Source organism: Capra hircus, chromosome 3 (assembly GCF_001704415.2).
Source record: "Capra hircus breed San Clemente chromosome 3, ASM170441v1, whole genome shotgun sequence".
Lineage (NCBI taxonomy): Eukaryota > Metazoa > Chordata > Mammalia > Artiodactyla > Bovidae > Capra > Capra hircus.
In genome coordinates this window covers 99,809,011-99,835,304 of record NC_030810.1, presented here as the reverse complement: position 1 = coordinate 99,835,304, position 26,294 = coordinate 99,809,011, and the positions used below count along the sequence as shown (strand labels likewise).

Genomic DNA, 26,294 nt, shown 5'->3' with positions numbered 1-26,294 from the left:
GATCACTGCCTCCAGTACAATGTCATGAACCTTCATCTATAGTTCTTCAGGCACTCTATCAGATCTAATCCCTTGAATCTATTTGTCACTTCCACTGTACAATTGTAAGGGATTTGATTTAGGTCATACCTGAATGGTCTAGTAGTTTTCCCTACTTTCTTCAATTTTAGTCTGAATTTTGCAATAAGGAGTTCATGATCTGAGCTGCAGTCAGCTCCCGGTCTTGTTTTTGCTGACTGTATAGAGCTTCTCCATCTTTTAAAAAATTGTTATTTTCAGATTACAAACTACAAAAACCAAAACTACAAAATGTTTAAGAAATTCCAAGATTTTAAGATAATAGGTTCACTGGAAAATTGCAGTTATTCTTTAAGGAGATTATTAGAATTTCCCAGGGAACACAAGATTTTTGTATTTAAAGTCTGGCTTTTAATAAATTTGAGAAAAATGTACTAAAATCAACCTTCTCTGATGGTGCAGCATGAAACAATGAGTAAATTTTGGCTTTCAGTAACAAACTGAAGGTGCTTCTTGCTCAACTTACTCATGCCTATTTGCTCATTTTATCTACAATATTTAAAACTAATGTCTCACATAAATGGTGGTGGTAGTTTAGTCGCTAGGTCTTGTCTGACTCTTGCGGCTCCAAATAGTCACTCCAAAAAGTCTGTTAAATGGGTTAATGAGTTCCAACTCTGTAGTTGTAAATTTAGGTTCAGTGCTTTCAGTCACCTGGATTCAACTCTCCGTAGGGAAATGGGTTTTTAGGAACTGATTTTATTTCCATTATTTGGAATCAGATAGATTTAAATTCTTAGAATTTATGTAAATAATTTGCCAAGGTCATGACTGAATCTAGATCTTTTTGACTATGTAAAAAACTATGTATATTAGGTAGCTGGCAGATACTAGAAGTTCCAATCTTTTCCTTTTCCTTCAACTACCTAATTTTAATACAGTAATCCATTATTACTTTACTTGTTTAGTGAGTTTTTATTCCTTAGTATTTTCAGTTAACCCATAGGCATACTTATTTTGTACTTAGAGCACTTCTGAAAACTTTAAAGTGCAATGTCAGTGTTACTCAACAGAGTCCGATTTTAAAGAGGTAGCTGTTTCTGGAGCACTAAAGATAAGATCCTTAAATTATGATCAGAACAGGCCTGCCAGAGGCAATCAGGTGGACATCTAAGAGAGGGCAAAGATGCCTAAGATCAAGGCAGGAGTTCTTGAATCTATTATCCTGTAACTGTGTAAATACTAAGCTGTGCTGCATATATGCTCAGGCACATCCGACTCTTTTCGACCCCATGGACTGTGGCCCACCAGGCTCCTCTGTCCTTGGGAGTATCCAGGCAAGAATACTGGAGTGGGTTGCTATGCCCTCCTCCAGGGGATTTTCCCAACCCAGGGATCAAACCTGCATCTCTTACGTCTCCTGCATTGGCAGGCAGGTTCTTTACCACTAACGCTACCTGGAAATGCAACAGGTATTAAACCACCCCTCTTCTAAAGCTAATGCAGAAATACAATTAGGACAATCCCTATTCATTAAGTGACCATGCGGTATCTTCTAGCTTCCAGAGCAGGGAGTGGAAGGTCTTTCTTCCTTCCACGACGCACAAGCTGATTAGGACTTCAGCCAGCCAGCTACTCCCTTTTCACATACGAGGCCTTTTCAGTTGGCTACCTGCTACAACCCATCATTGTTCACTGCTCCAGGGAACATGGAAGATGGTCAGGACTGGAGATGAGGACAAGCAGGGGATAATTTCAGAGATGAATTCCAGACCTTAGCCACCCATTAGTATTTTGCAGGGAAGAGAGAAACAACTTTAGCCTCAGGGAAATGCTGACAAGTGACAGACCCAGTTCTCCTATCTATCATTTTGGCAGAAGCAGGTCTTTATTCTTTAGCAACAGCAATTGGCAGATGATACCATGCCATGGCTCAAAATCATTCAAAAGTGATGTACTGAAGACAAAATTCAGAGATTGAGAGGTTCAATCAGATTCAGAAGTATAAATATTTCTTATGAAAATGAGATTGTATAAAACTGTTTCATCACATATTTAATCAATAAATATGGTTATCGTGAAAACGAGAAAAAACACTGAGACAGAATTAAAACCAGAAGAAATCTGAAGTCATGCTGCTGTACCACAAGGGGGCAATGTTTGAGCACTAGTGATGTGGAGAGGTAGGAGGTGAGGCAGTTTGCTCTTTACTTAACTTTTTAATGCTGAGAGGGCTCCAGTCAGGGTCAGGAGAGGTGACTACCCTTTGCTTTCTACCGGGTTTGGCACTAACTGTCTTTGTACTAGCAGGCATGACTGTCAGGGGACCAAGGTCAGAAAAAACACAACAGGAGAGGAAGCAGAGCAGCTGGTCTTCCGATAGTGGTCAGCTGCCTCAGCTCTCACCTGGAAGTGCCTGCTGAGGAGAGGGAGGGGTGGCAGTCAGAACCTCCACCTGGAATCTCTTTTGAGTACTATAGGGCAATGATTCTCAAATGTTATCAGGCATCAAAATCACCTACAGGGCTTGTTAAAATAGACTGCTGGGCTCCAACCTCAATTTCCAATTCAGAAGGTCTAAAAGTAGGTCTAAAACTTACATTTCAAGCTGTTTTTCAGGTAATGCTGCTGATCTGAAGATCGTGTTTTGAGAACCACCACTGTAGGTTTTTCTGGCTTTCTCTTAACACTCCCCCATTCCTTCTTTCCTACCATCCATCTACTGCTTTCATTCCTACCAACCCTCCATTAGCTTCCTTTAGGAAAACTAAAGAAATGACAAAACAGGGATAAATGTTAAGACTGTCTTAAAGATTCTTCTGGGGAAGGGTTTCAGCTCTCTACTCCTCTGGTTGATGGGTGTTTCAGAAGTGGAACTTCCTCTAAATACATTCATGCCTCCTCTCCCTCTACTGAACTGCCTGCCAACAGTTGGAAGGCAGTTCAGTAAAGAGGACTAGATCCTTTTCCAGTCATAAGATCTTGCTTTGAGTTTCATAAAAATTAGTTAGAACATGGGAGATATACTCTACTACATTTGAGAAAAATTTCCCATCTCAGACTGCTTTTTAAAAAATTACAGTAAAATATACAAAACATAAAATTTACCATAATTGGTCATTTAAGCGTACAATTCCATGGGATTAAATACATTCACACTATTGTGCAAGTTCCACCATCATCCATCTCCAGACCTTTTCATCCTCCCAAACTGAAACTCACACTCATTAAACAATAATTTCCTATCCCCCTCCTGTCAAACCAGCCCTTGGCAACCAACATTCTATCCCTAGACTACTTTTTGACTCAGTTTGTCTTTTGACTTAATGAAAGAGAGTATCCACTGCTGACTAGTGGAATTGCTTCTTGTATGTATGTGATTGAGTTTATTTTAAGAAAGGTAGATGGGATTGGAGGAAGAAAAGAGGTGCAGACAACTGGTAAGAGTTTTCATACTGGGCTCCTAACCACAGGCCTCAGCAGCCCTGCCATGGATCCGCCCGATTCTTTCGCATCAAGAAGTTGATCTTGCGAGCCATTTCCATGTTGTAGATCCGCCGGCAGGTTTCATAGCTTTCCCTCTGTCGCCGACGGCAAGGCTTCTCATAATACCGCCGTCGCTTTATGTCCTCAATGAGCCCATCCATGGTAAGGATTCTGTATAAGGACACGCAATGAAGTTAGAGGCTTGGGCTCATTGTTATTCTTTTCCAGCTTCACAATGATCAGAAGTCAACTGACCAAACAATTGGTATCTCTAAAAATGAGTGCAATGGTGACAATACAGCATTCACTGCCTACATATACAGGCCAGGCCCCAGATAGTAATATGTGGGAAAACAAAAAGGCAATTAATTATACAGTCCTTGTTCTTGGGGAGTTTATCGTCATTATCATGTTCTCAACCATTTTTATTTCCTACCACAACACACCTGAGAGAGATGGCAGCGGCAAGGGGGGTCTCAACCAATGGTCTCAACCATTTCAGAATCTTCAAATGGGACAAGTCATTTGCAGTAGGAAAAAAAATAATTAGAGGTGATTCCTACCTGGTCCTTAAGAGGAGAATGTAGTTCCACCCCTACTGTGTTTAAGAGCTGATGCAGCTCAATTATGAACATTTGAGAAATCTCTGGGCCTACTTCATACAGGGAAAGAAGAGGCCCTTATCACACCAGTGATACAGATAGAAGCATCAAAATAAGAGCCTCAACCATGTTTTTCCCATGTACCACATGCTCCAACCACACATCTGACTACTCCCTGAACACATGAATACTGAGTCTTTTTTTTTTAAGTGTTCATAGGAGCTATTTTTTTTTAATACCAGGTCTTTAACTCAAGGCTGCTTCTTCAGCCTAGAATGTCATCCGCAACTCCAAACTGCCAGCCTTCGAGGTTTTCCACATTTTTTTTCCCCTTGGGAGATTTTCCACATCTTTCTGATGCCAAATCCAGATACCATCTCTCCACAAACCTTTCTCATCTTAGAGAGAAGATAATTTGCTTTGCTGAACACCTATTTAGAGATTATTTCATTTTGCCATTCTGTTAGTTGTCTAACAGATGTCTCCCCCCTTAGACTGAAAATCCTTGAAGGCAGAAAGTGTATTTTATTCATCTTAATTTAGCTCAGTTTGGTTTTTTTCTTGCCCACCTAACTACTTCAACAGTTCCTCTTGCTGGATTCATAACATGCATACCTCAGAATCACCTCTTTGTTCTCTCACTGAGCCAAGAAGACACAGGGGCTTATTCTATTACTTACCTTATCCTGAGGCTCCTGAGAGCTCTGGCTCCAATCTGCAATTTGTCTCTCCCTCTCAACCTATCATCAGCAGGTCCTGAGAAGTCTGGAGGCACCTGCTGCTGCTGCCCTCCAATCTTGCATTGTTTACCTGACCCCATTCCTGGCTATTCTTTCCTTTCATTACATGTAAAAAGTCAGTCAGAAACACAATTCGAGATGGCTAAGTCGGTAAAGAATCCGCCTGCAATGCAGGAGACCTTGGTTCGATCCCTGGGTTGGGAATATCCCCTGGAGGAGGGCATGGCAACCCACTCCAGTATTCTTGCCTGGAGAATTCCCATGGACAGAGGAGCCTGCGGGCTGTAGTCCATGGGGTCACACAGAGTCAGACACGACTGAACAACTAAGCACATAATTAGAGGGGAGACAGAAGCAGGAAATAAAAATAAGAGAAACTACCTACTCCTTCTACTCAGTGGGAAATGCTATGTATTGCTGCTATGTTATACCAGAAGCCCAAGGGAACAATAATAGATTGAACATGAGCTTGAAAAGATTTGAGCTTTGGGTACATTACAAATGTGAATAGACATAGGCACCACTGTCCTTCGGGATCTTTTAGACTCCTGCTGATTTCTAAGATCAGTTTGTCTAGGTTTTAATGGGAGGGAGATGGGACGCAAGGGAACTGCCTCAAACTCCCAGAGGTGGAAGGGGCAGATAATTTGGGTTCTATTGAAAACATAGTCATGCCCAGAAGTGGATCCAACACTAGAGTTGTACAGTAGAAAAGCAGGGCACCAAAGACTCAATACCTTTGCCTACAGAGGGTCTCCAATGCTGGCTTTCTTCCTCAACTTACCCTTAAATGTTGATATCGCTCCAGATTCTGACTGTAAATTTCCTCCTTTTCGGTTCTACATGATTCCCTTAAACTATAACATGGGCCTCAACCCTGCTGCACAACAGAAGCATCTCCTTAAGAGCCTTTAAAAAGTATTCACACCTCGGTCCCATTCCTCAGAGACTCTGATTTAATTGATCTATAGTGGGGTTATATACTGGGTATATTTTAAAAGACCCACAGGTAATTCTAATGTAAAGACACACTTGAGAACTGACCCAGACACTGCTGACTCTTAAATCGTTATCTCTAGTTCCAGTCTTAAGAGCTAGGCCGATGCTTCCAATTGCCTTAAACCTCACAAAAAACAAACTTATTATCTCCAACTAAAATTCATTCTTCCTCCTCTATACTTTCTCTGTTAATGGCATCATCAGTTACTCAAGCTAAAATCTCATGTTCCTGGACTAGGACTTCTTTTCTTGCTACACCCACATTTACAGTATCTTATAAATTCTATAACCTGAAATAGTTCTTAGACCTCTTCCTTCTCTTTTCCTATGGCTACAGCTCTAATTATGATCCTTATCTTATACCTGTACTAAAATAATCACCTAACTGGTGATTTAATCAACAAGTATTTATGAAATATCAACTCTATACCAGACACTGCATTAAATGCTGAGGATAGAAAACAAACTTCGATATGGTTTCCTACCCTTGTGGTCTCGTAAAGACAAAAGAATTACAATACAGTGTGACAGATGCAAAGATAAGGGAAATATTGTTATAGAAGCTTGAGAGGACTTGAGGATAAGGTAGTTATGAAAGCTTCCTAAAGGATACTTTATTTGAATTGTGAAGGATAAACAGGTTGCCCTATTTCCATTCTCTTTCCCTACACCAATTATTATCCTAAAACAAATCAGAGCATGTCACTCTGATGTTAAAAAAAGAAAAATTGTTCCCAATAAACAAAATAGTCTAACCCAGTGGTTCCCACTTGTTTGCACATTAGTATCACCTGGGGATCTTTTAAAAATTCCAAACCCTAGGCCACACTCCAGGCCAATTAAATTACAAGTAGGGAGGGACATGAGCAGGAATTGTTAAGTTCCCCTAGTAATTGCAAAGTGCACATTTGGGAACCACTAATCTAAGCTCTGGAGAGGGCAATGGCACCCCACTCCAATACTCTTGCCTGGAAAATCCCATGGACAGAGGAGCTTGGTAGGCTACAGTCCATGGGGTCGCTGAGTCAGACATGATAGCGACTTCACTTTCACTCTTCACTTCCATGCATTGGAGAAGGAAATGGCAACCCACTCCAGTGTTCTTGCCTGGTGAATCCCAGGGATGGCGGAGCCTTGTAGGCTGCCGTCTATGGGGTCGCAGAGAGTCAGACATGACTGACGTGACTTAGCAGCAGCAGCAGTCTAAGTTCAAAGCCCTAAACAACTGAACTTCATCCTCCCTTTCTCTCTAGCTTTATCTTTAATATAAACTTGCCCTAAAAAGCCTATCTAGTCACACTGAACTATGTGTTTACTCCAAACACATTACATATCTATTTTTTACATTTGTTCACAATTCTCTTTAGAGAGATTCCTTTTTTTAAAAACTTTAAAATTTTTGTTTATTTATTTATTTATGGCTGTGCTGGGTCTTCGTTGCTGTGCTCAGGCTTTCTCTGGTTGTGGAAAGCAGGGGCCACTCTCTAGCCTTAGCGTGTGGGTTTCTCATTGCAGTGGCTTCTCTCGTTGTGAAGTACAGGCTCTAGGGCTCGCAGGCTTCAGTAGTTGCAGCATGTGGGCTCGACAGTTGTGACGCATGGGCTCAGTTGCCCCGAGGCATGTGAGATCCTCCCAGACCAGGGATCAAATCTGTGTCCCCTGTATTGCAAGGCAGACACCTAACCACTGGACCACCAGGGAAACCCGATTCCTTTCTTTTTCTGTTGTATAAGATGCTATTTATTCTTCAAAGGCCCAAACCAATGGGTAATAACATTTGTAAATTGATACAGGAGAAATTAATCATGCCTTCCCTCTGTTCCCAAAGCACAGTGGTTCTCAAACTAAAGTCTGAGACTCATGCAATAGCCACCTAGAAAACTTGTTAAAACACAAATTGCTGGGACTTTCCTGATGGTCCAGTGGTTAAGAATCTGCCTGCCAATGCAGGGGATATGGGGTTCGATCCCTGGTCTGGGAAGCGGGGAAACTAAGCCTGTGAGCCACAACTACTGAAGCCTGCAAGTCCTAGAGCCCACGCTCTACAACAAGGTAAGTCACAACAACGAGAAGCTGTGTACCATACCTAGGGAGTGGCCCCCACATGCAGCCACTAGAGAACGCCCACATGCAGCAACAAACACCCAGTGCAGCCCCAAATAAATAATTTTTAAAAATTAAAAAACCTGCAGATCGCTGTGTCACCTCCAGTTTTTGACTTCATACAGGTCTAAGGTGGAGCCTAAGAATTTGCATTTCTAACAAGCTCCCAGGTGATGTTGTAGCTGATGGTCCAGGGAGAACCAATGCCACAGCACACTGTTAAAACACTGATCAGACAGTGTATTTGGACATGTTTGGTTTAATTTTTAAAATCTCCTTTACTGGGCTGTGTGCTTTCTAAGGTTACAGATTGAGTCTTTCATTTTTGCATTTAATACAATACCAGCAAAGAGCAAATATCAGTAAATGTATGACAAAAATGAATCCTCTAGGTCAGGGGTCCTCAACCCCTGGTCCAGTCCAAAGCCTGTTAGGAAACCGGGCCGCAAAGCAGATGAGCAGTGGATGAGCAGGCAAAGCTTCATCTGCTACTCCTCATTGCTTGAATTACCGCCTGACCCATCCCCCCATCCCAGTCCCCGGTGAAACTGGCCCCGGGGGCCAAACAGGTTGGGGAGTGCTGCTCTAGGTGACTGACAAATGTCCACAGCTCAAGAGATTAAGTTACTTTGTAACAGACACAGTTCTTGGGAGTATTAGCTCAGAAGGCCACAACACTACCTTTACTAAAATGGCACGTTAGAGTTTAGATAGCATTTTCACATCCATGATCCTAATCATAATTCTATGAAAGTGATTAAGCAGGTAACATCATCTTTTTTTTCTTGGCTGCACTGTGCTGCGTTCGAGATCTTACCACTGGATCACCAGGGAAGTCCCCAGCATCTCTTTACAGTTTAGAAAACTGAAGTTCAGTGAGGCTGACCCGCCCAAGATCACGAAACGGAACTAGAAGTAGAATTCAGGTCTTTAGCGCAGTGCTTTATAACAGCACTCTGCTTCTCCAATAAAAACCACAGAGGTTCAAAAGACAAATTACTGCAGTGCCTACAGGCAAGGAGAAAATAAAAGAGGAAAAAAGCTGAGCCAGACTCCTTAATTAGAGTAAAAAGATGCAAGCGAAGAAGACATGGCACACTAAGGGAAAGGCGTTGATCCAAACAACTATTTACTTCTTTCTAAGCTTTGTTTGGGCTTCCCTGGTGGCTCAGTGGTAAAGAATCCACTCATCAATGCAGGAGATGCGGGTTCAATCCCTGGTGTGGGAAGATACTCTGGAGAAGAAAATAGCAACCCACTATATTCTTGCCTGGGAAATCTCATGGACAGAGGAGCCTGGCAGGCTGCAGTCCATGGGGTCACAAAGAGTTGGTCACGACTAAGTGAGTAACACTACACTTTCAGGTGAAAAGAACAGAGACCCTAGATATGACTTCACCTAGGAAGAGGAGCCTACTGGAATGACAAGGACAGTTTAAAAGTACTATGAAAGAGAACTGCAAAAGGAAGAGTTGAGAAACAGACTCAGGTATCCTACTGGAGTTTCGAAAGGGTTCTGAAACAGACAAAAGTGATCATCTTATCAAGTAAATGCCTGTGTGGTCAGGCAAAAAAGAAAAACAAGACAAAAGTATCAAAGGAATATAAGAATAGAGGAAGGGGCAAAAAAATGAAAAGATCAGTGCCCCCTAACATAATGATGAGGTTGCTAAATGGTATTCCTTGGATGGTTCTATTTCCAAAACACATATCAAATAAATTCCAAGGTGCCAGGTGAGGATTTCCTTCCTCACCCTGCACTTTCTAGTTATCCTGAAAATAGCACATATTATTCTCAAATGTTTCAGAATCCCTAGAGTAGAGGCATCTACTTATTTCTAATAAACAAGGATGTAGGAAGAGCTTTGTAGAACTCATGAAGTAAATAGAAGTAATGATGCTTCTGCTTCCACAGGTAGTTCGAGGACTAGCAGACCAAGAGGCTCACAGTAAACAGATCAGCCTGGAGTTTGGGTGCCTGGCGACGTAACACTGCAGGACAGGCAGCTGCCAGTTTCAGTGAAATTCAACAGATTATGTAAAAGGAGCTAAGCTGCCCTAGCTGGGGGAATTTGAGGGTGGCAGACACACGTCACTGTAGCCAGCCTGTCAGGACCAGTGTGTACACAGGACGACTCAATGGGCCCAGAAGCTCTCCTACCAGGAATAAAAGGGGTCAACTGGGCACACTTCCAGAGTACTTGACTTTCCTTACCTGGGGGCCAGCCAATCATGCAGGGCTTCCTAGCAACCCTCATTCTCCATCTCTTCATCTCAGGGCACCAATGAGGGCCCTTGGTTATATAACAAGCGTTCTGTGGCGATCTCACTGGGCAGACACATAGGCTATTTCCTTTGTAAGACTATATTTGTGCTCTAAACATGCTAAAGCTTTAACCACCTTCCTTTCTTCTCATTTGCTGTCATACCTACTGCTGTAATTAAACTGCAGAACATGCAACTTATTATCAAAAATATGAGAAAAATAAAGAGAAGCCGGAATTTAAGAGAGACATACAGAAAAGGCAGCTAAAGGGGTAAAATACTGGAGAGGGTTGCCATTTCCTCCTTCAGGAGGGCCTTAGGAAGCATTACTACATACAAAGCTAGTGGAGGTGATGGAATTCCAGCTGAGCTATTTAAAATCCTAAAAGGTGATGCTGTTAAAGTGCTGTACTCAATGTCAGCAAATTTGGAAAAGGCAGCAGTGGTCACAGGACTGGAAAAGGTCAGTTTTCATTCCAATCCCAAAGAAGGGCAATGCCAAAGAATGTTCAAACTACTGTACAATTTAACATGCTAGCAAGGTAATGCTCAAAATCCTTCAAGCTAGGCTCCAGCAGTACATGAACCAAGAACTTCCAGATATATAATCTGGGTTTTGAAGAGGCAAAGGAACCAGAGATCAAATTGCCAACATTTGCTGAATCAGAGAGAAACCAAAGGAATTCCAGAAAAGCATCTACTTCTGCTTCATTGACTATGTATGCTAAAGCCTTTGTCTGTGTGGATCATAATGAACTGTGGAAAATTCTTAAAGAGATGGGAATACCAGACCATCTTAACTGTCTTGTGAGAAACCTGTATTCGGGGTCAAGAGGCAACAATTAGAGCCTTAACAACTGGCTGGTTCAAAATTGGGAAAGGAGTACAAGGCTGTATACTGTCACCCTGTTTATTTAACTTATATGCAGAGTACATCACACAAAATGCCAGGCTAGATGAAACACTGGCTGGAATCAAGACTGCCAGGAGAAATATCAACAACATCAGATATGCAGATAACACCACTCTAATGGGAGAAAGTGAAGAAGAACTAAAGAGCCTTTTGATGAAGGTGAAAGAGGGGACTGAAAAAGTTGGCTTAAAATGCAACACTCAAAAATCTAAGATCATGGCATCTGGTCCCATCACTTCATGGTAAACAGAAGAGGAAAAATATGGAAGCAGTGACAGATTTTATTTTCTTAGGCTCCAAAATCATTGTGGATGGTGACTGCAGCCATGAAATTAAGATGCCTGCCCCTTGGAAGGAAAGCTATGACAAACTTGCTGCTGCTGCTAAGTCGCTTCAGTCGTGTCCGACTCTGTGCGACCCCACAGATGGCAGCCCGCCAGGCTCCCCCGTCCCTGGGATTCTCCAGGCAAGAACACTGGAGTGGGTTGCCATTTCCTCCTCCAATGCGTGAAAGTAAAAAGTGAAAGTGAAGTCACTCAGTCGTGTCCGACTCTTAGCGACCCCATGGACTGCAGCCCACCAGGCTCCTCCATCCATGGGATTTTCCAGGCAAGAGTACTGGAGTGGGGTGCCATTGCCTTCTCCGATGACAAACCTAGACAGGTATTAAAAAGCAAAGATATCAAAAAAAAAAAAAAAAAAGGCAAAGATATCACTTTGCCAACAAAAGTCTGACTAGTCAAAGCCATGGTTTTTCCAGTGGTCATGTACAAATGTGAGAATTGGATAAGGAAGACAGAGTGCTTAAGAATTGATGTTTTTGAACTGTGGTGCTGGAGAAGACTCTTGAGAGTCCTTTGAAAACCAAGCAGATTAAACCAGTCAATCCTAAAGGAGATGAACCCTAACTATTCATTGGAAGTATTGATGCTAAAGCTCCAATACTTTGGTTACCTGATGTGAAGAACTGACCCACTGGAAAAGACCCTGATACTAGGAAAGACTTGAAGGCAAAAGAAGAGGGCAGCAGAGGATAAGATTGACTCAATGGTTAAGAATTTGAGCAAACTCCAGGATATAGTGAAGGACAGGGAAGTCTGGTGTGTTAATAGTCCATGGAGTTGCAAAGAGAGAGACACGGTTTACTGACTGAACAACAACAATAAAACCTATCTAAATTCACCAAAATAAACCATACAGAGAAAAACTTATAGGAAGAAGTCAGAAAAAGGGTGAGGTAATCTGGAAGACTTTCCTTCCCCAAATTCATCATTTCATCTCACTAGCTAATTAGCTACAGAATCTGTAAAGATATTCACTTAGTGCTTCCAGTGTAAGAGCAGAGATCATTAGACATCTCAACCCTCCTACAGACATGCCACTTAAAGGTCTGAAATAGAAGAGTCTAGAATGAGCAGTTATAGAGAAACATGAAATAGGATTATCTTACTTGCCCTGTTATCCTTTCAACTTAAGTGAAAGTACAGCAGGAATACCTTCTACACAAGGATATGACTGGCATGCTCAGACACCATAAGAGGTAAAGACGCTGACTCTTTTAAAAGACATACAAATCATCTTGAGCCTGCAACTGCTTCTCAGTCACACAGCTTCTGACAGCATCTTTGTCCTCACCTACTATGGTCTTCCGCCCTCCACACTGAAAACTCTCCGCTTCACTAAGAAGTAGGTTCTCTTTCATTTATCTTCTCAGTCCCCAAGAACCCCATCTACATTTAAACCTAATCATATAAGAATTCTTAACTGGAGAATGACTGCCATAGGTCTCCCCATTTCCACAGAAGTTAGTAAGTAATCTATAACATGGAGCAAAGAACACTGCACTGGAAAAATGTGTGTGTTTTATACTCCTTTCAACCATTCAATAATTGTAACCCAAGGAATATAACTTAATCTTCCCAGGCTTCTCTTACTTCTTTAATAAAGCAACCACGTTAGTGGCCTTAAGGCAGAAGATCAGCTCATGTATTATCTCTTTCATATAATTCAATTCAATAAGCTTTTGTTTCTCTAAACTCTGCTTCACTGGGGAGAGAAAATGATAAATGAAAGTCAAAATCCTTAAAACTAGTGATAAGAGATTAGTGAACTATTTTCTTTAGAAAACATAACTTTATTAGGGATCAACCTAGGTCGGGAAGATCCCCTGGAGAAGGAAATGGCAATCCACTCCAGCACTCTTGCCTGGAAAATCCCATGGACGGAGAAGCCTGATAGGCTACAGTCCATGGGGTCACAAAGAGTCGGACACGACTGAGCGACTTCACTTAGCATTCAAAACCTTTCAATACAGCTCCTCCACTTCAGCCAGTTTATTTCCATGTTTTTGCTTATGTTGTAACCTATTTTCTGAACCTGTTTCAGTTTTCCATCACTTGCTTGCTCCTTTATGATCCCAAACCTGAGTTCACCTTTTCCATTAGCCTTGTCCCACACCAATCTCTCGCTCAGCTTTCCATGTATCATGTACTATATTCCTGCTCACTAGCAATTTTATAACTTGGTTTTCCCTTTGGGCTCTTTCCTAAAGTCTTGGAGAATTCAGGTTCATCATCAAAGGAATGATTGTGGATGAATATGCCTCACACTGTTAGGATTGGGGAAGAACTTTATTTTTAAGACAGTAAACTGAGGGACTGAGAAGTTCCCAGACTGTGAACATCTGGGCTGGCACTGGTTAGAAACAACCTCACTTTGCCATCAAAGGTCCAAATAGTCAAAGCTATGGTATTTCCAGTAGTCATGTAAGGATGTGAGAGCTGGGCCATAAAGAAGGTTGAGCATTGAAGAACTGATGCTTTTGAATTCTACTGGAGAAGACTCTTGAGTGTCCCTTGGACAGCAAGGAGATCGAACCAGTCAATCCTAAAGGAAATCAACCCTGAATATTTATTGGAAGGACTGATGCTGAAGCTGAAGCTCCAATACTTTGGCCACCTGAGGCAAAGAGCCGACTCACTCATCAGTCTTCCCACTGATGTTGGGAAGACTGAGAGTAGGAGGAGAAAGGGGTGACAGAGAATGAAATGGTTGGATGGCATCACCGAATCAATGGACATGAGTTTGAGTTTGACCAAACTCCAGGTGACAGTGAAGGACAGGGAAGCCTGGCATGCTGCAGTCCATGGGGTGGCAAAGAGTCAGGCACGACTGAGTGACTGATCAACAGCAAATGACAGAGAGAGGGATAGAATAACCACCCCACTTCTCAAGAGAGTTGGCCTAGTCGTGATTCTGGTCCCCAACCAGTTACCTGTTTAGAGTCCTGTATGCACCTTCCACGTTCCCTTCTTGTACCATCACAGTCCTGGCAATGAACTTCAGATGTTTTGCCATGACCTTGGATTTAAGTCTTCAATCTGCAGGACCTAAAGTACGACGGAGAAAGGGGTAGTTAAGTATAGAGACCAGGTAAGAAAGAAACACAGTAGAATACAGAACCGCGTGGCTTATTTAGGGTCTGGAAATGCAACGGGCTCAGAACAGGAGACTGGGACACGTGCAAGACCTCATATCCTGGAAGGTACACGTGACTCTTTATCAAGATTCCCCCGCTCGCTTTGCCAATACAAACCCTGCCACAGGGAAGAAACGAGACAGTAGCAGGGTGTACCGATGGAGATTTATTTGGCCGGGCACGGAAGAACTAGGACGCGCCGCGGGCGCCCCCTCCCCCTCCTAATTACCGCAAAAGTTCCCAGGATGGTTTGGGACGGGAATTGGGCACAGTCTCTCTGTGCTTAGGAAAGGGGGCAACCGCGCTAAATCTCTCCCTCCCGCCACAACCGCCTTACTTTCACCTCCTAGTAGGAGCCCCTCAGCCCTTAGCACTCAGCCAACTGGAAGCCCGCCCCAACAGGAAGCGGAAGTTGCGTCATCGCATGGGGACAACGAAGCCGAAAAGGAAGAGACGCTACGTAGAAACCATGGCAACCTTCTGGCTGGGTAGGGGGATTTTCGGTTCCCTCAGCCACTGCCAACCGCCGGGCCTGCACTCTACAGCTGGCAAAGCAAAGTACTTGTTGCCTTCAGTTCAGTTCAGTTCAGTTGCTCAGTGGTCTCCGACTCTTTGCGACCCCATGAATCGCAGCACATCAGGCCTCCCTGCTGCTGCTACTGCTGCTGCTAAGTAGCTTAGGTCGTGTCCGACTCTGTGCGACCCCATAGATGGCAGCCCACCAGGCTCCCCCGTCCCTGGGATTCTCCAGGCAAGACCACTGGAGTGGGTTGCCATTTCCTTCTCCAGTGCAAGAAAGGGAAAAAAAGTGAAGTCGCTCAGTCGTGTCTGACTCAGCGACCCCATGAACTGCAGCCTACCAGGCTCCTCAGTCCATGGGATTTTCCAGGCAAGAGTACTGGAGTGGGGTGCCATTCCCTGTCCATCACCATCTCCCGGAGTTCACTCAGACTCACGTCCATCGAGTCAGTGATGCCATCCAGCCATCTCATCCTCTGTCGTCCCCTTCTCTTCCCGCCCCCAATCCCTCCCAGCATCAGATTCTTCACTTTCTCTGAGAGTCACGGTCCTTTGGCCTCTGAGGTCAGCCTGATTCTGTACCCTTTAATCCTACTAAATCTTTTTTTCCCCTTCCAGTTGAAGTAGAGTTGATTTAAAATGTTGTGCCAATGTCTGCTGTAATCCTATTAAACCTTAAATAGATATTTATCTATTTCTTTTTCCGGACGGAAAATGAGAGAAATACGCGAAGCTTCCTGAGCATAGTTCCCCTTTTCACAAAGGACACAGCTTCTTTGAGAGCTGCTCTCAGGGTGGAAGGGGCTTCCATGGTTTCTCAGTGGTAAAGAATCCACCTGCCAATGCAGGAGACCCGAATTCGATCCCTGGGTGGGGAAGATCCTCTGGAGAAGGAAATGGCAACCCACTGCAGTATGTATCCTTTACTGGGAAATTCCATGGACCGAGGAGCCTGGCGCATTACTACCTACAGTCCATGGGGGCAGGGGTTGGGGGTGGTCACAAAAGAATAGGACACAAAGTAGCGAACTGCAGATGGAAAACAGTTTTACACCCAAAAAACTAAGGGCAAGAGATTAAATAACATACTATCAGTTTCCTATATCACTATCTCCCTAGACATTTCACTAAATAAAATAGAATCACTAAAGAATCGGAAAACTCATCTAAAGGATTTAGAATCAAAGACTCTTTTATGCCAGCTTCTATCCCATTTGTCTCCTAGTGAGACTTAGTAGAAAAAATTTTTTTAACTTTTTCCTCATTGTGGAATCAGCTTTCCTTTTATTCATGTTATGTCTACATATATCTTATTTTATGGGTATTCATATAAGTTCAGATTTACTGGACATGGCTACTGGAAAACAGTAGAGAAAGGCTCAGAAGAAGAAAGCATGTCAACCAGGTACTTGTGCAATACTGTTCTTTGGGTGACTCCCCTGAAACATGCAGGAACATACACAGAGACAGATGCATCCATGTCAGTTATCCTAATAGGACTCACACAAAAACTGAAGCCTGCCTTAGAATAAGCCAGGTTCAAAGTAACCAAAATAGAGTTAGTCTGGGATATGATTATGCTTATCAACAAACTTTTATGGAGTACCTACTTTGTGTCATTCCACTACCTCATTTATTTACTTATTTTTGGTTGGCTTCCCTGATAGCTCAGTTGGTAAAGAATCCACCTGCAATCCAGACCTCAGTTCCATTCCTGGGTTGGGAAGATCCTCTGTAGAAGGGAAAGACTACCCACTCCAGTATTCTGGCCTAGAGAATTCCCTGAGTTGGACACGACTGAGCGACTATAAGCTCAACATTCAGAAAACTAAGATGTTGGCATCTGGCCCCATCACTTCATGGGAAATAGATGGGGAAATAGTGTCAGACTTTATTTTGGGGGGCTTCAAAATCACTGCAGATGGTGATGCAGCCATGAAATTAAAAGACACTTACTCCTTGGAAGGAAAGTTATTAAAAAGGAGAGATATCACTTTGCCAACAAAGGTCTGTCTAGTCAAGGCTGTGGTTTTCCCAGTGGTCATGTATGGATGTGAGAGTTGGACTGTGAAGAAAGCTGAGCGCCAAAGAATTGATGCTTTTGAACTGTGGTGTTGGAGAAGACTCTTGAGAGTCCCTTGGACTGCAAGGAGATCCAACCAGTCCATCCTAAAAGAGATCAGTCCTGGGTGTTCTTTGGAAGGACTGATACTAAAGCTGAAACTTCAATACTTTGGCCACCTCATGCGAAGAGTTGACTCACTGGAAAAGACCCTGATGCTGGGAGGGATTGGGGACAGGAGGAGAAGGGGACGACTCGATGGACATGCGTTTGAGTGAACTCCGGGAGTTGGTGATGGACAGGGAGGCCTGGCATGCTGTGATTCATGGGGTCGCAAAGAGTCAGACACGACTGAGCGACTGAACTGAACTGAACTGAACTGAACTGAGCGACTTTCACATCACGTTCACGATTGCGCTATGTCTTTGTTCCTGCATGTAGGTTTTCTCTAGTTGCAGTGAGCAGGGGTTACTCTTCATTGTGGTGCTTGTGCTTCTCATTGCAGTGGCCTCCCCTGATGCAGAGCACAGGCTCTAGGAGCATGAGCTTCAGTAGTTGCGGCACAAGGGCTCATTAGTTGTAGCTTTCCGGCCCTAGAGTGTTCAGGCGTCAGTATTTGTGGCAGGCAGGCATAGCTGCTCTGCAGCATATGGCAACTTCCCTGACCAGGGATCGAACCCTTGTTCCTTGCATTGGCAGGCATATTCTTATCCACTATACCACCTGGGAAGCTCCTCCACTGCCTCTTGAACTACCAAACCATAATAAATGTCCAGAAAGATAAATAGTACAACAAGGTAGCGTACGATGAATGCAAAATAAATTATATAGCCAGAGTGAATGTAAGCCAGAAAGAAAAACACCAATACAGTATACTAACACATATATATGGAATTTAGAAAGATGTTAAGGATAACCCTGTATATGAGACTTTTGGACTCTGAGGGAGAGGGAAAGGGTGGGATGATTTGGGAGAATGGCGTTGAAACATGTATACTATCATGTAAGAAATGAATCGCCAGTCTATGTTCGATACAGGATACAGGATGCTTGGGGCTGGAGCACAGGGATGATCCAGAGAGATGATATGGGGTGGGAGGTGGGAGGGGGGTTCAGGATTGGGAACTCATGTACACCCATGGCGGATTCATGTCAATGTATGGCAAAACCAATACAGTATTGTAAAATGAAGTAAAAATAAAAATTAAAAAAAAAAAAGAAAGAAAGAAAAAAAAAATTATATAGCCAGCAAGATACTGTAGTAGAAAAACACTGGATTGGAAGTCAGGTGATCTGGATTCTATCAAAATTCTGATACTCATCAGGCATATGACCTTGAACAAGTCACTTAAATCAGTAGTCTGCAAAGTACTGCCTACAGGTCAAATCCAGCCCCATTCTTGTTTTTGTAAGTAAACTTTATTGGGACTTCCCTGGGGGTCAACTGGTTAAGAATCCGCCTGCCAATGTAGGGAACATGGGTTCGATCCCTGGTCTGGGAAGATTCCACATGCCTTGGAGGAACTAAGGCCATGTGCCACAACTACTGAGCCTGAGCACTTAGAGCCTGTGTTCCCCAACAAGAGAAGCCACCACAGCGAAAAGGCCGTGTACTGCAATGAAGAGCAACCCCCATTTGCCTCAACTAGAGAAAGCCTGCTCACATCAACGAAGACCCAGACAGCCAAAAGTAAATAAATTAAAAATTAAAAAAAAGCTTATTGGAAAACAGTTTTGCTGTTTGTTTATATATTAGGTATGACTGTTTGGGCTACAATGACAGAGCTGGGTAGTTGCAGCAAGATGTATGGCCCACAAAGCGTATATCTTGCTTTGCTGACCGCTTATTTAAACTCAGTCTGTTTCCCCATCTGTAAAATTGAACTAATATGTGCCTTCAATCACACATAATTTGTCATGGGAATCAAAAGGGATAACATGGAAAAATATTTTGAAAGAAAGGAAGAGGAAAAGTAGTATTTTTGAGAATCTTATACCAGGGTATTAGATACCAAACCATGTACTAGGCAGTTTATATACCTCCTTTGATTTGATGGAGTAAAGGGCCAAAGCCTAAGCATATAGATCATGTTTAATGGGGCAAACAATTGAGAGGACTTGAGTTAGTCACTGAAAGAAGCGGAGGACTTAGTTAACAGAGGGTGGAAAGGCTGGGCAAGGTGAGTGGCATGAACTAGAGTTTAGAGGCAAAAAGGTTTACAGTTTCTGGGAGCAAGCAACAACAACACAGTATGGAACAGAGGGATCATGCATGGGAGCAGAGAGAAACAGAGAGCTTGACTAAATGTTTTGGACTTTCTTCTCAAAATATCAGAGAGCCATTGAATAGGAAATGACATGCAAAGCATTGTTTCAGGAAAATTAATCTGTTTAAAAGTGAGAAGGGATTAGAGGTAAGAGAAGCTATTGCTATAGTCAAGGTTTAGACCAAAGAAGTGGTGATGGAATATAAAGGAAGAAACAGATTTTAAGAGCCATTCCAAATATAGAATAAAAAGGATTTGGTGACTAAATAGCACCAAATTTTAAACTTAGTTATCTAGAAAAATAATGGTACTATAGGCAGCATTAACAGAAGAAAAATAGGCTGTAAAAAGGCAGAACAGGAAGAATACTAATTTGACTGGTCAACACTAGAAAAGGCATCAGACTGGAAAACAAGAGTCCTGTATAACACATTATGTTGTCTTACACAAGCTACCTAAGTGTCCTCATCTATAAAATTACAAATGGTACCCTCTTGGGGCTTCTCTGATGGTTCAGAGGTAAAGAATCTCCTGCCAACGCAGCAGACATGGGTTGGTCCCTGGGTTGGGAAGATCCTCTGGAGGAAGAAATGGGAACTCACTCCAGTATTCTTGCCTGGAGAATCCCATGGGCAGAGGAGCCTGGCAGGCTACAGTCCATAGGGTTGCAAAGGTTAGGACACAACTGAATAATCACGCTCTCATGTCACCCTCTTGGCTCTAAAATGCTGAAACGTTTAATAAGTTTTAAGTATTAGTAATGAGTAAATGAAACTGTCCAGCAGAAATGTATACATTCAGTATGTCATCTCATGGGAAAGACTGAGACTGGAAAGGAAACCAGAAGTCTTCTAAGTTGAGGTAATAATTAGAGCCACGAAGAAGATGAAAGCTTGAAGTGAAAGAATATAGTTAAAGAGCCAAGGATTGAGCCTAAGGGAATACCCATACTCTGGAGTGGGCAGAAGTGAGGCTATTACGATATATAGAAGTTGTTGCCAGATAGGTAAGAGGAGAATTAGGATAGTGTGCTGACATGAGATCCAAGGGAGAAGAGCTTCAGTAGGCATTACCAAGAGTGTCAAATGATACTGAGAGCACTGAGTACCTAGCCTTTGGAAAGCCCCTGGATCTAGCTATTGATTGGGTGGAAGCTACTTTATGATACTCAAATTCTGTAAGATCATTAGTGACTAAGAAGGTGCAGTGGATGCTAGGCTTTAAGATTTAAGGATTATGTGATAGGAAGGAGTCAGAAAGAGTATGATTAGACTACTCTGTCAAGAATTAAAGAAAAGGGACTTCCCCTTAGCCACTGGTGGTCCAGTGGCTAAGAACCCACCTTTCAGTGTGGGGGCCACAGTTTTGATCCCTGGTTGGGGAAGAAAGATCCCACAGGCTGTGGGGCAGCTAAGCCTGCACAGTGAAGATCCCAGGTGCCACAAATAAAGCCTGGTGTAGCTAAATAAATACATACATAAATAAAAAGAATTATAGAAAAATGATGAGAAAGAGGGCAATTAGAGTCAAGAGATATTATCAAGAAGAAGGTACCTGATCATACTTGCAGGAAGAAGAATAAATAAATCAATAACAATCGGAAGCTACAAAGTAAAGAAGGGACAAGTAATTCAGCAGAAATTCCAGAGGTGAAAGGTAATCAAAAGCACAACTGGAACAGTTTGCCTTAGAAGAGAGAGCATGTTGTCTGAAATAAAAGGAGATAATAATCTACTGAGAACAGAGGAGTTGAGAAACAGGTGAAAGATGCATAATTAGCTATGAGAAATATGCTACGCAGCCAATATGCAATATAAGTAAAATGACAAGGTAGCCTGATACATCACCAAGGCTGGGAGAGGACATGGTTGTGATGGAAACTGGGACAGATCAGAAAGAACAATACATGGAGAGAGCAGAGGTAAGTAAATTCACAGACTTCACTTTTGTGGTCTGATGACATTGGCTAACATAAGTTTAGCAGCTGAAGCTTTTTGAATAATGATAAGGCCCAGCATCTGAGAGGACTTACCATTCTGACAGTTCTAAGGCATCCCTTCCTCTTCAAAACTAGCAACCATGGTGGCTGTTCTGGCTTTGGTGTCCCTTCCCCGGCAGCAGTAGATTACATTATGCATTTATCCACAAGAATCAACAGCTCCCAGTGAAGCAAAGAGCTACCCGAGTGGTAGAACCTGCTAGTCTGGACCAGCTGGAAGGTTACAAGCATGAGAGACACAAAGGGAAAGGTACTAGTTTCTGAGCCTGAATGAAAAAACAGACCCAGCTTTGAACCCCTAACTGTCCCAAAGGTGTTTCCTACGGAATTTAGCAGCAGAGAGTCCCTTTTCCTCTCCCGCAGCACATATATTGTCCCATCCAGACTTCTAATTTGGTGGAGCTTGGGTTCACACACATTTCCCTCCCCTTTCTTTTCTGCAGGTCAGAGGAGAAACATTGGTATTTGAGGCAAAAGGTTTCAATTTCCCCCAGTGAGTAAACTCTTTAGATATAAAATTTATTTAATCATAAAGGATTTATCTTTCTTCAACACAAATGCACACATTAAAAGTAAAAAAAAAAAAAATAGAGACATATATTTACACAAATTAGAAACTACAGTCTTAGGTCCTGGATTAGGGGTCTAGAGGATGGACAGCAGGAGCAACTGGAGGATGGCCTCTCATCTGTTCCAGCTGTCCTGTGGTCATCTCTCTGGTCAAGGTGGGTAGACCAGGAGGGGAAGGGGCACAGCTACAGTTTGATGGCAGAGTTACTAGCAAATTGTGATAATGAGACCCCTCTACAGATAGTTTCTGATGATTACCAGGGATGACAGGAGATGCTGTTGTAGATGGAACTGGAGTGATTGGGGCTGAGTAAGTCAAGGGCTGTACTCCATGCTGGAGGAAAAGAATGACACCAATGCTGGTTCCAGTGCCTAAAGGACCATGGCTAAAGGAGATGGTACCTGGGGAACTGAGAGGGGGATTGCAAATTGGAGTAGTGTGGATCCAAGTGAGGTTCATAGCTGGCCATTCGGTGAGGTGCCAAGACTGCTTTGGTTTTAATACTAGCTGTCCTAGCTGTGACTGGTCCATCTTTTCCATGGAAGGTGCAGGAGAGGAAGCAGCTGGATAACTGTGGTGGCTTGGAAAATACTAGGGAGGGGGAAGAAAAGAGAAAAAATTTACGTGAGAAAGCTTTCAAATTAATTCCACCTGGCTGCTTAAATCTTGGTTTTCCTTGAGAACTCTGTAATGCTAACATACCTTGCTTTATGCAATAGATAATTTCCTGCCAGGCCATGAATAAGTGAAAGTTTTAGTAACCAAATTCTTGAAGGCCTACTATATATTCCACACACTATATAGCACTGGCTATTCAGACATATAAGGGCTTCCCTGGTGGTTCAGTGGTAGAGAATCTACCTGCCAATGCAGGAGATGCAGGTTTGATCCCTGGGTTGGGAAGATGCCCTGGAAAAGGAAATGGCAACCGACTCTAGTATTCTTGCCTGGCAAACCCATGGACAGAGGAGCTTGTCCAGCTACACTCCAGACATGACTTAGCAACTAAACAACAATTCAGACATATATAAAATAAAACTAACAGTCTCACAAATTTTCACTCTTTATAAACAAATTCATTTTAGAACGTCTTTCTGACGTTTTTAATTGGAATCATCATTTTCCAATATCTTTAAGTTCTAATTTTCTATGTTGAGTTCCTTAAGAACTGCAACCATTCCTCAAAACCCATGTTTCCAGAGGGATACAAGGATCCTTGGGTAGGAATTAAAAAGAGAGGAAAAGCGGTTTAGGGGCAGCAGAGGAGAAAAGATTTTCATAGACAAGCTGTGGAATCTCCCTGCATGATTCATTTGGCCAGGTAAAAAGTCTTCTGTATCTATACAGAAAGCAGATAAGCTGCAAGATGCGGTATGGGGTTAAACTCCACAGAGTTCTTAGAAATGACCCAAACAAAATGGAACCAAAAAACATCTAGAAATCAGACTATGAAGGAATCTAGGCACTCTCTTCCTTGAAAAGAAACTTATTGAAAAGATGAAAAGACCCAGAAGAAAATGGGAGAGGGAGCCCCTTTCTGTATGTACACTTCATTTCTTTGGTTATTTCCCCACCTTTTCCTCAGATAATAACTTCTCACCTTGGTCAGCTGGTGCCTGCTACTACCCAATGATGACTTCTGGGCAGCTATATGAGGAAACCAAGTCTTTAACATTCCTTCCACCTGTAACAGAGTTCCTAGATAACGCTCTCTGTGAGGGAAAGTAAAAAAAAAAAGGAAAAAAAAAAAAGGCCATTAGGTGTAAAAAAAGCCACAGAACAGGATTGGAAATACCACTTTATGAGAAGAGAAAAGAGGCAAAGGGGACTTACCCCATCTGTGGCTTCTTCAAAACTCCTAAGATACGCTGGATCCTGTCCATTGCCACGCTCTGCTGGAAAGTGCTCAATCCTGGGGTTAGGAGAGAGAAGATGAGATCAAGGATTGAGATTCAAGAATTTAGTGAGCGAAAGGAAAGACAGAAGGGAGTTAAAATCGATTCACCTAAGGAAATTGTCACAGGAGAAAACAGGAATCATCTAGGCCCCAAAGACTTAAGAGAAATACACATTTAAAACGCATGTGGAGACAGAGACAGATCTGAACCTAGCTCAAATGAATGCAACTAATCAGATAATTACCTCTCTCAAATCGACCCATCTTCAGCCCCTTCAGTAGGTCTGTGAGAGGGGGTATGAATCCTTGGAGCTCTTTACACTGTAGGGAAACAGGACAAATGGTATGAGAAGACCAAGAATTGCCCACACCAGTACTTATTTTTCCATCCGACCTGGGGGGTCCTTATCCATTCTCCTTGTGGGGTCCTTATCAACCAAATGAATACTAAGCCACTCTGGTCCCGTCTCCTTTTCCCAGCTTTCTCTTACCTTCTGAGCAAAGAGCAGGTCTCCTTCTGTGGTACAACCCTGGATGTTTATACAGGTCTCCAATTCACCATCTCTTGATCTTTTGACCCCAGATCCTGACATAGAAGAAGCCAAGCCCCGCTGTTCCAAGTGAGATGCTATATGTTGGTTACTGGAAACCTTGGGTCGTTGCCTGCAGCGGATAGGACCAGGGCTGGGCCGAGAACCTTCCTTCTGCCCAACAGTGTCTGGCTTGGGGCCATGAGCCCACTTGTCCTCCCCCTCACTATCGGAGGGGGAGCCAAAGTCACTGTTCACTGGGGAGGTGGAAAAAGAGGACGAAAGAGAGTAGGAAGAATAGGAAGAAACGCTAGATGGAGAATCCATAGGTTCAGAAGCAGGGTCTGGAGAGCAGCTCCCGGAGTACCCAAAGATCGGGACCTGCAACCGAAGAAAGAGCAAAGCGAGGGAGTCTGAAACCAGCATCTGAGGACTGGGAAACGGACTGAGAGACTAGGGTGTACTGTATACGGTAATAACATCTCTTCTCTCCCTTCCCAATATTAATCTTGTCTCGGGCACAACAGAAAAAGTCATCTTCCCCACCTTCCCCCCCTCCACTAAGAACCTGGATTGCCTTTGTGCCCTCTGCGGAGCAGCTCTTAGCCTGACACAGACTGTTCTTTCTTCCCTCAGTTCAGAGTAAATGGCATGATATGACCCCTTTCTTTGCCTTTCTGGTCTCATCCTGACCCCGTAGCGAGCCTCTCTACCTGAGCTCACTCCACCAGCAAGCCAGAAATCTGCTGCACTTGAACCCACCTAGGGACCCTGTAGGAAACTCCCGCCTCTTCCCAACCTTTCTGATCGCCATCCCTGCGCCGGACCACTTCCAGTCGCACCTGCCACGTGATGCGAATCCTTGCTATACCAATATCTGCAACGAGTCCCTAGGCCCACTCCCACCGGGTCTGATCCTCCCGCGCGGATCGCTCCCCGGCGTCAGAGTCTCCTCACCTGTGTCAGTCGGTTCAGTTCAGGCTGTCTGCAGCTCCTACTCAGACTCTCGAGTCTCGGCTACCCACCTCCGGCTCCCTCCCACTGGGTCCCGCCCCTTCCCCCTCCGGGACACGTGCAGCTCCGCACGTGCCTTCCCCCTGCTTACACAGACCTCGCACCCTCATTGGTTGTGTACCCGGTGACACGTGACTCTCGTTATTGACGTTCACATCCCATTTGCTACAGCATACACGGGTTCGGCCAATAAAGCGGCTGTCGGAGGACGATTGGTTGGATGGTAAGTATTCTGTGCTCCGCCCCTACATGCGGCTAGCAAGGAGGACCCGGTGATGAGGAAAGGAGGAGGATGGAAAAAGTGGAAAAGAAGGGAGGGGAGAAAAAGGGCGGAGCCCGTGGCCTTAAATAGGATGGTGGTGTGCTGAAGCCGCGCGGCTGGAGTGTGCAGACTAGTAGTGTGATCTGAGGTGTGAGCCTTGCCGTGTGGGACTCTTGGTTCTTCCTTGGTAACCGACCCCTGTCCCCCCTCTTTCAGCGCCTCCGCTCACAAGTGCAGCACGTGGAACCCGTCAACGACTTGCGTCTGCAACGTGTGTGAGAACATGGACGTGTGCCACTGTGTATCCGCCTCCTCCCCCCTCCGCTCTCCGTGGCCCAGCCCTCGTGACTCCCCGGTCTCTGTTTCACTCTCCCCTCCTCCTCCTTATCCTACAAGTTGGGTGCCTCCTGCCCTGTTGGGTGAGGAGGGTGGGGACTTCTGCCGAGAACACCGCGTCCTCTCCCCGGCTCCCACTGGGGCGGCTCCTCCAGCCCTTTCCTTACATAACCCGCCACACACGTTACCAGCTCAGATGCCAGCCCGCCATCAATCTAGAGGTCAAAGCCCAG

The 26,294-nt window shown here is 43.7% G+C and overlaps 2 protein-coding genes across 6 annotated transcripts; both read right to left on the bottom strand.

The window, feature by feature from the left end:
- On the bottom strand, positions 1,883-21,604 carry MRPS21 (mitochondrial ribosomal protein S21). Of its 3 annotated transcripts, none has more exons than XM_005677678.3 (3): positions 21,485-21,604; positions 14,401-14,515; positions 1,883-3,675 (listed from the first exon to the last, which is right to left on the bottom strand). In XM_005677678.3, exons 2-3 carry the CDS (start codon positions 14,481-14,483, stop codon positions 3,495-3,497), a joined length of 264 nt encoding a protein of 87 aa, XP_005677735.1. In that variant the 5' UTR covers positions 14,484-14,515; positions 21,485-21,604; the 3' UTR covers positions 1,883-3,494. The 3 variants fall into 3 exon arrangements, with proteins under 3 accessions (XP_005677735.1, XP_005677734.1, XP_017901520.1); XM_005677677.2 differs by lacking the exon at positions 21,485-21,604 and adding an exon at positions 14,942-15,018; XM_018046031.1 differs by lacking the exon at positions 21,485-21,604 and adding an exon at positions 14,834-15,004.
- On the bottom strand, positions 21,950-25,509 carry CIART (circadian associated repressor of transcription). 3 transcript variants are annotated; one of them, XM_005677680.3, is made up of 6 exons: positions 25,407-25,509; positions 24,411-24,830; positions 24,165-24,240; positions 23,856-23,934; positions 23,623-23,734; positions 21,950-22,613 (listed from the first exon to the last, which is right to left on the bottom strand). In XM_005677680.3, the coding sequence occupies exons 2-6, from the start codon at positions 24,774-24,776 to the stop codon at positions 22,089-22,091; spliced, it is 1,158 nt and encodes a 385-aa protein (XP_005677737.1). In that variant the 5' UTR covers positions 24,777-24,830; positions 25,407-25,509; the 3' UTR covers positions 21,950-22,088. The 3 variants fall into 3 exon arrangements, with proteins under 3 accessions (XP_005677737.1, XP_017901519.1, XP_005677736.1); XM_018046030.1 differs by having other exon boundaries at positions 24,411-24,530; positions 25,407-25,489; XM_005677679.3 differs by lacking the exon at positions 25,407-25,509 and having other exon boundaries at positions 24,411-25,400.

What these genes read in the sequence shown, in the direction of transcription:
- MRPS21 (XM_005677678.3), bottom strand. Translation starts at nt 14,483, where the DNA reads ATGGCAAAACATCTGAAGTTCATTGCCAGGACTGTGATGGTACAAGAA. An exon ending in GCATACAGGACTCTAAACAG is followed by an intron (nt 3,676 to 14,400) that starts GTAACTGGTTGG and finishes GTCCTTATACAG; the next exon opens with AATCCTTACCATGGATGGGC.
- CIART (XM_005677679.3), bottom strand. Translation starts at nt 24,875, where the DNA reads ATGCTGGTTTCAGACTCCCTCGCTTTGCTCTTTCTTCGGTTGCAGGTC. An exon ending in TTGAAGAAGCCACAGATGGG is followed by an intron (nt 23,735 to 23,855) that starts GTAAGTCCCCTT and finishes TTTCCCTCACAG; the next exon opens with AGAGCGTTATCTAGGAACTC. An exon ending in GCAGGCACCAGCTGACCAAG is followed by an intron (nt 22,614 to 23,622) that starts GTGAGAAGTTAT and finishes CCCCCTCCCTAG; the next exon opens with TATTTTCCAAGCCACCACAG.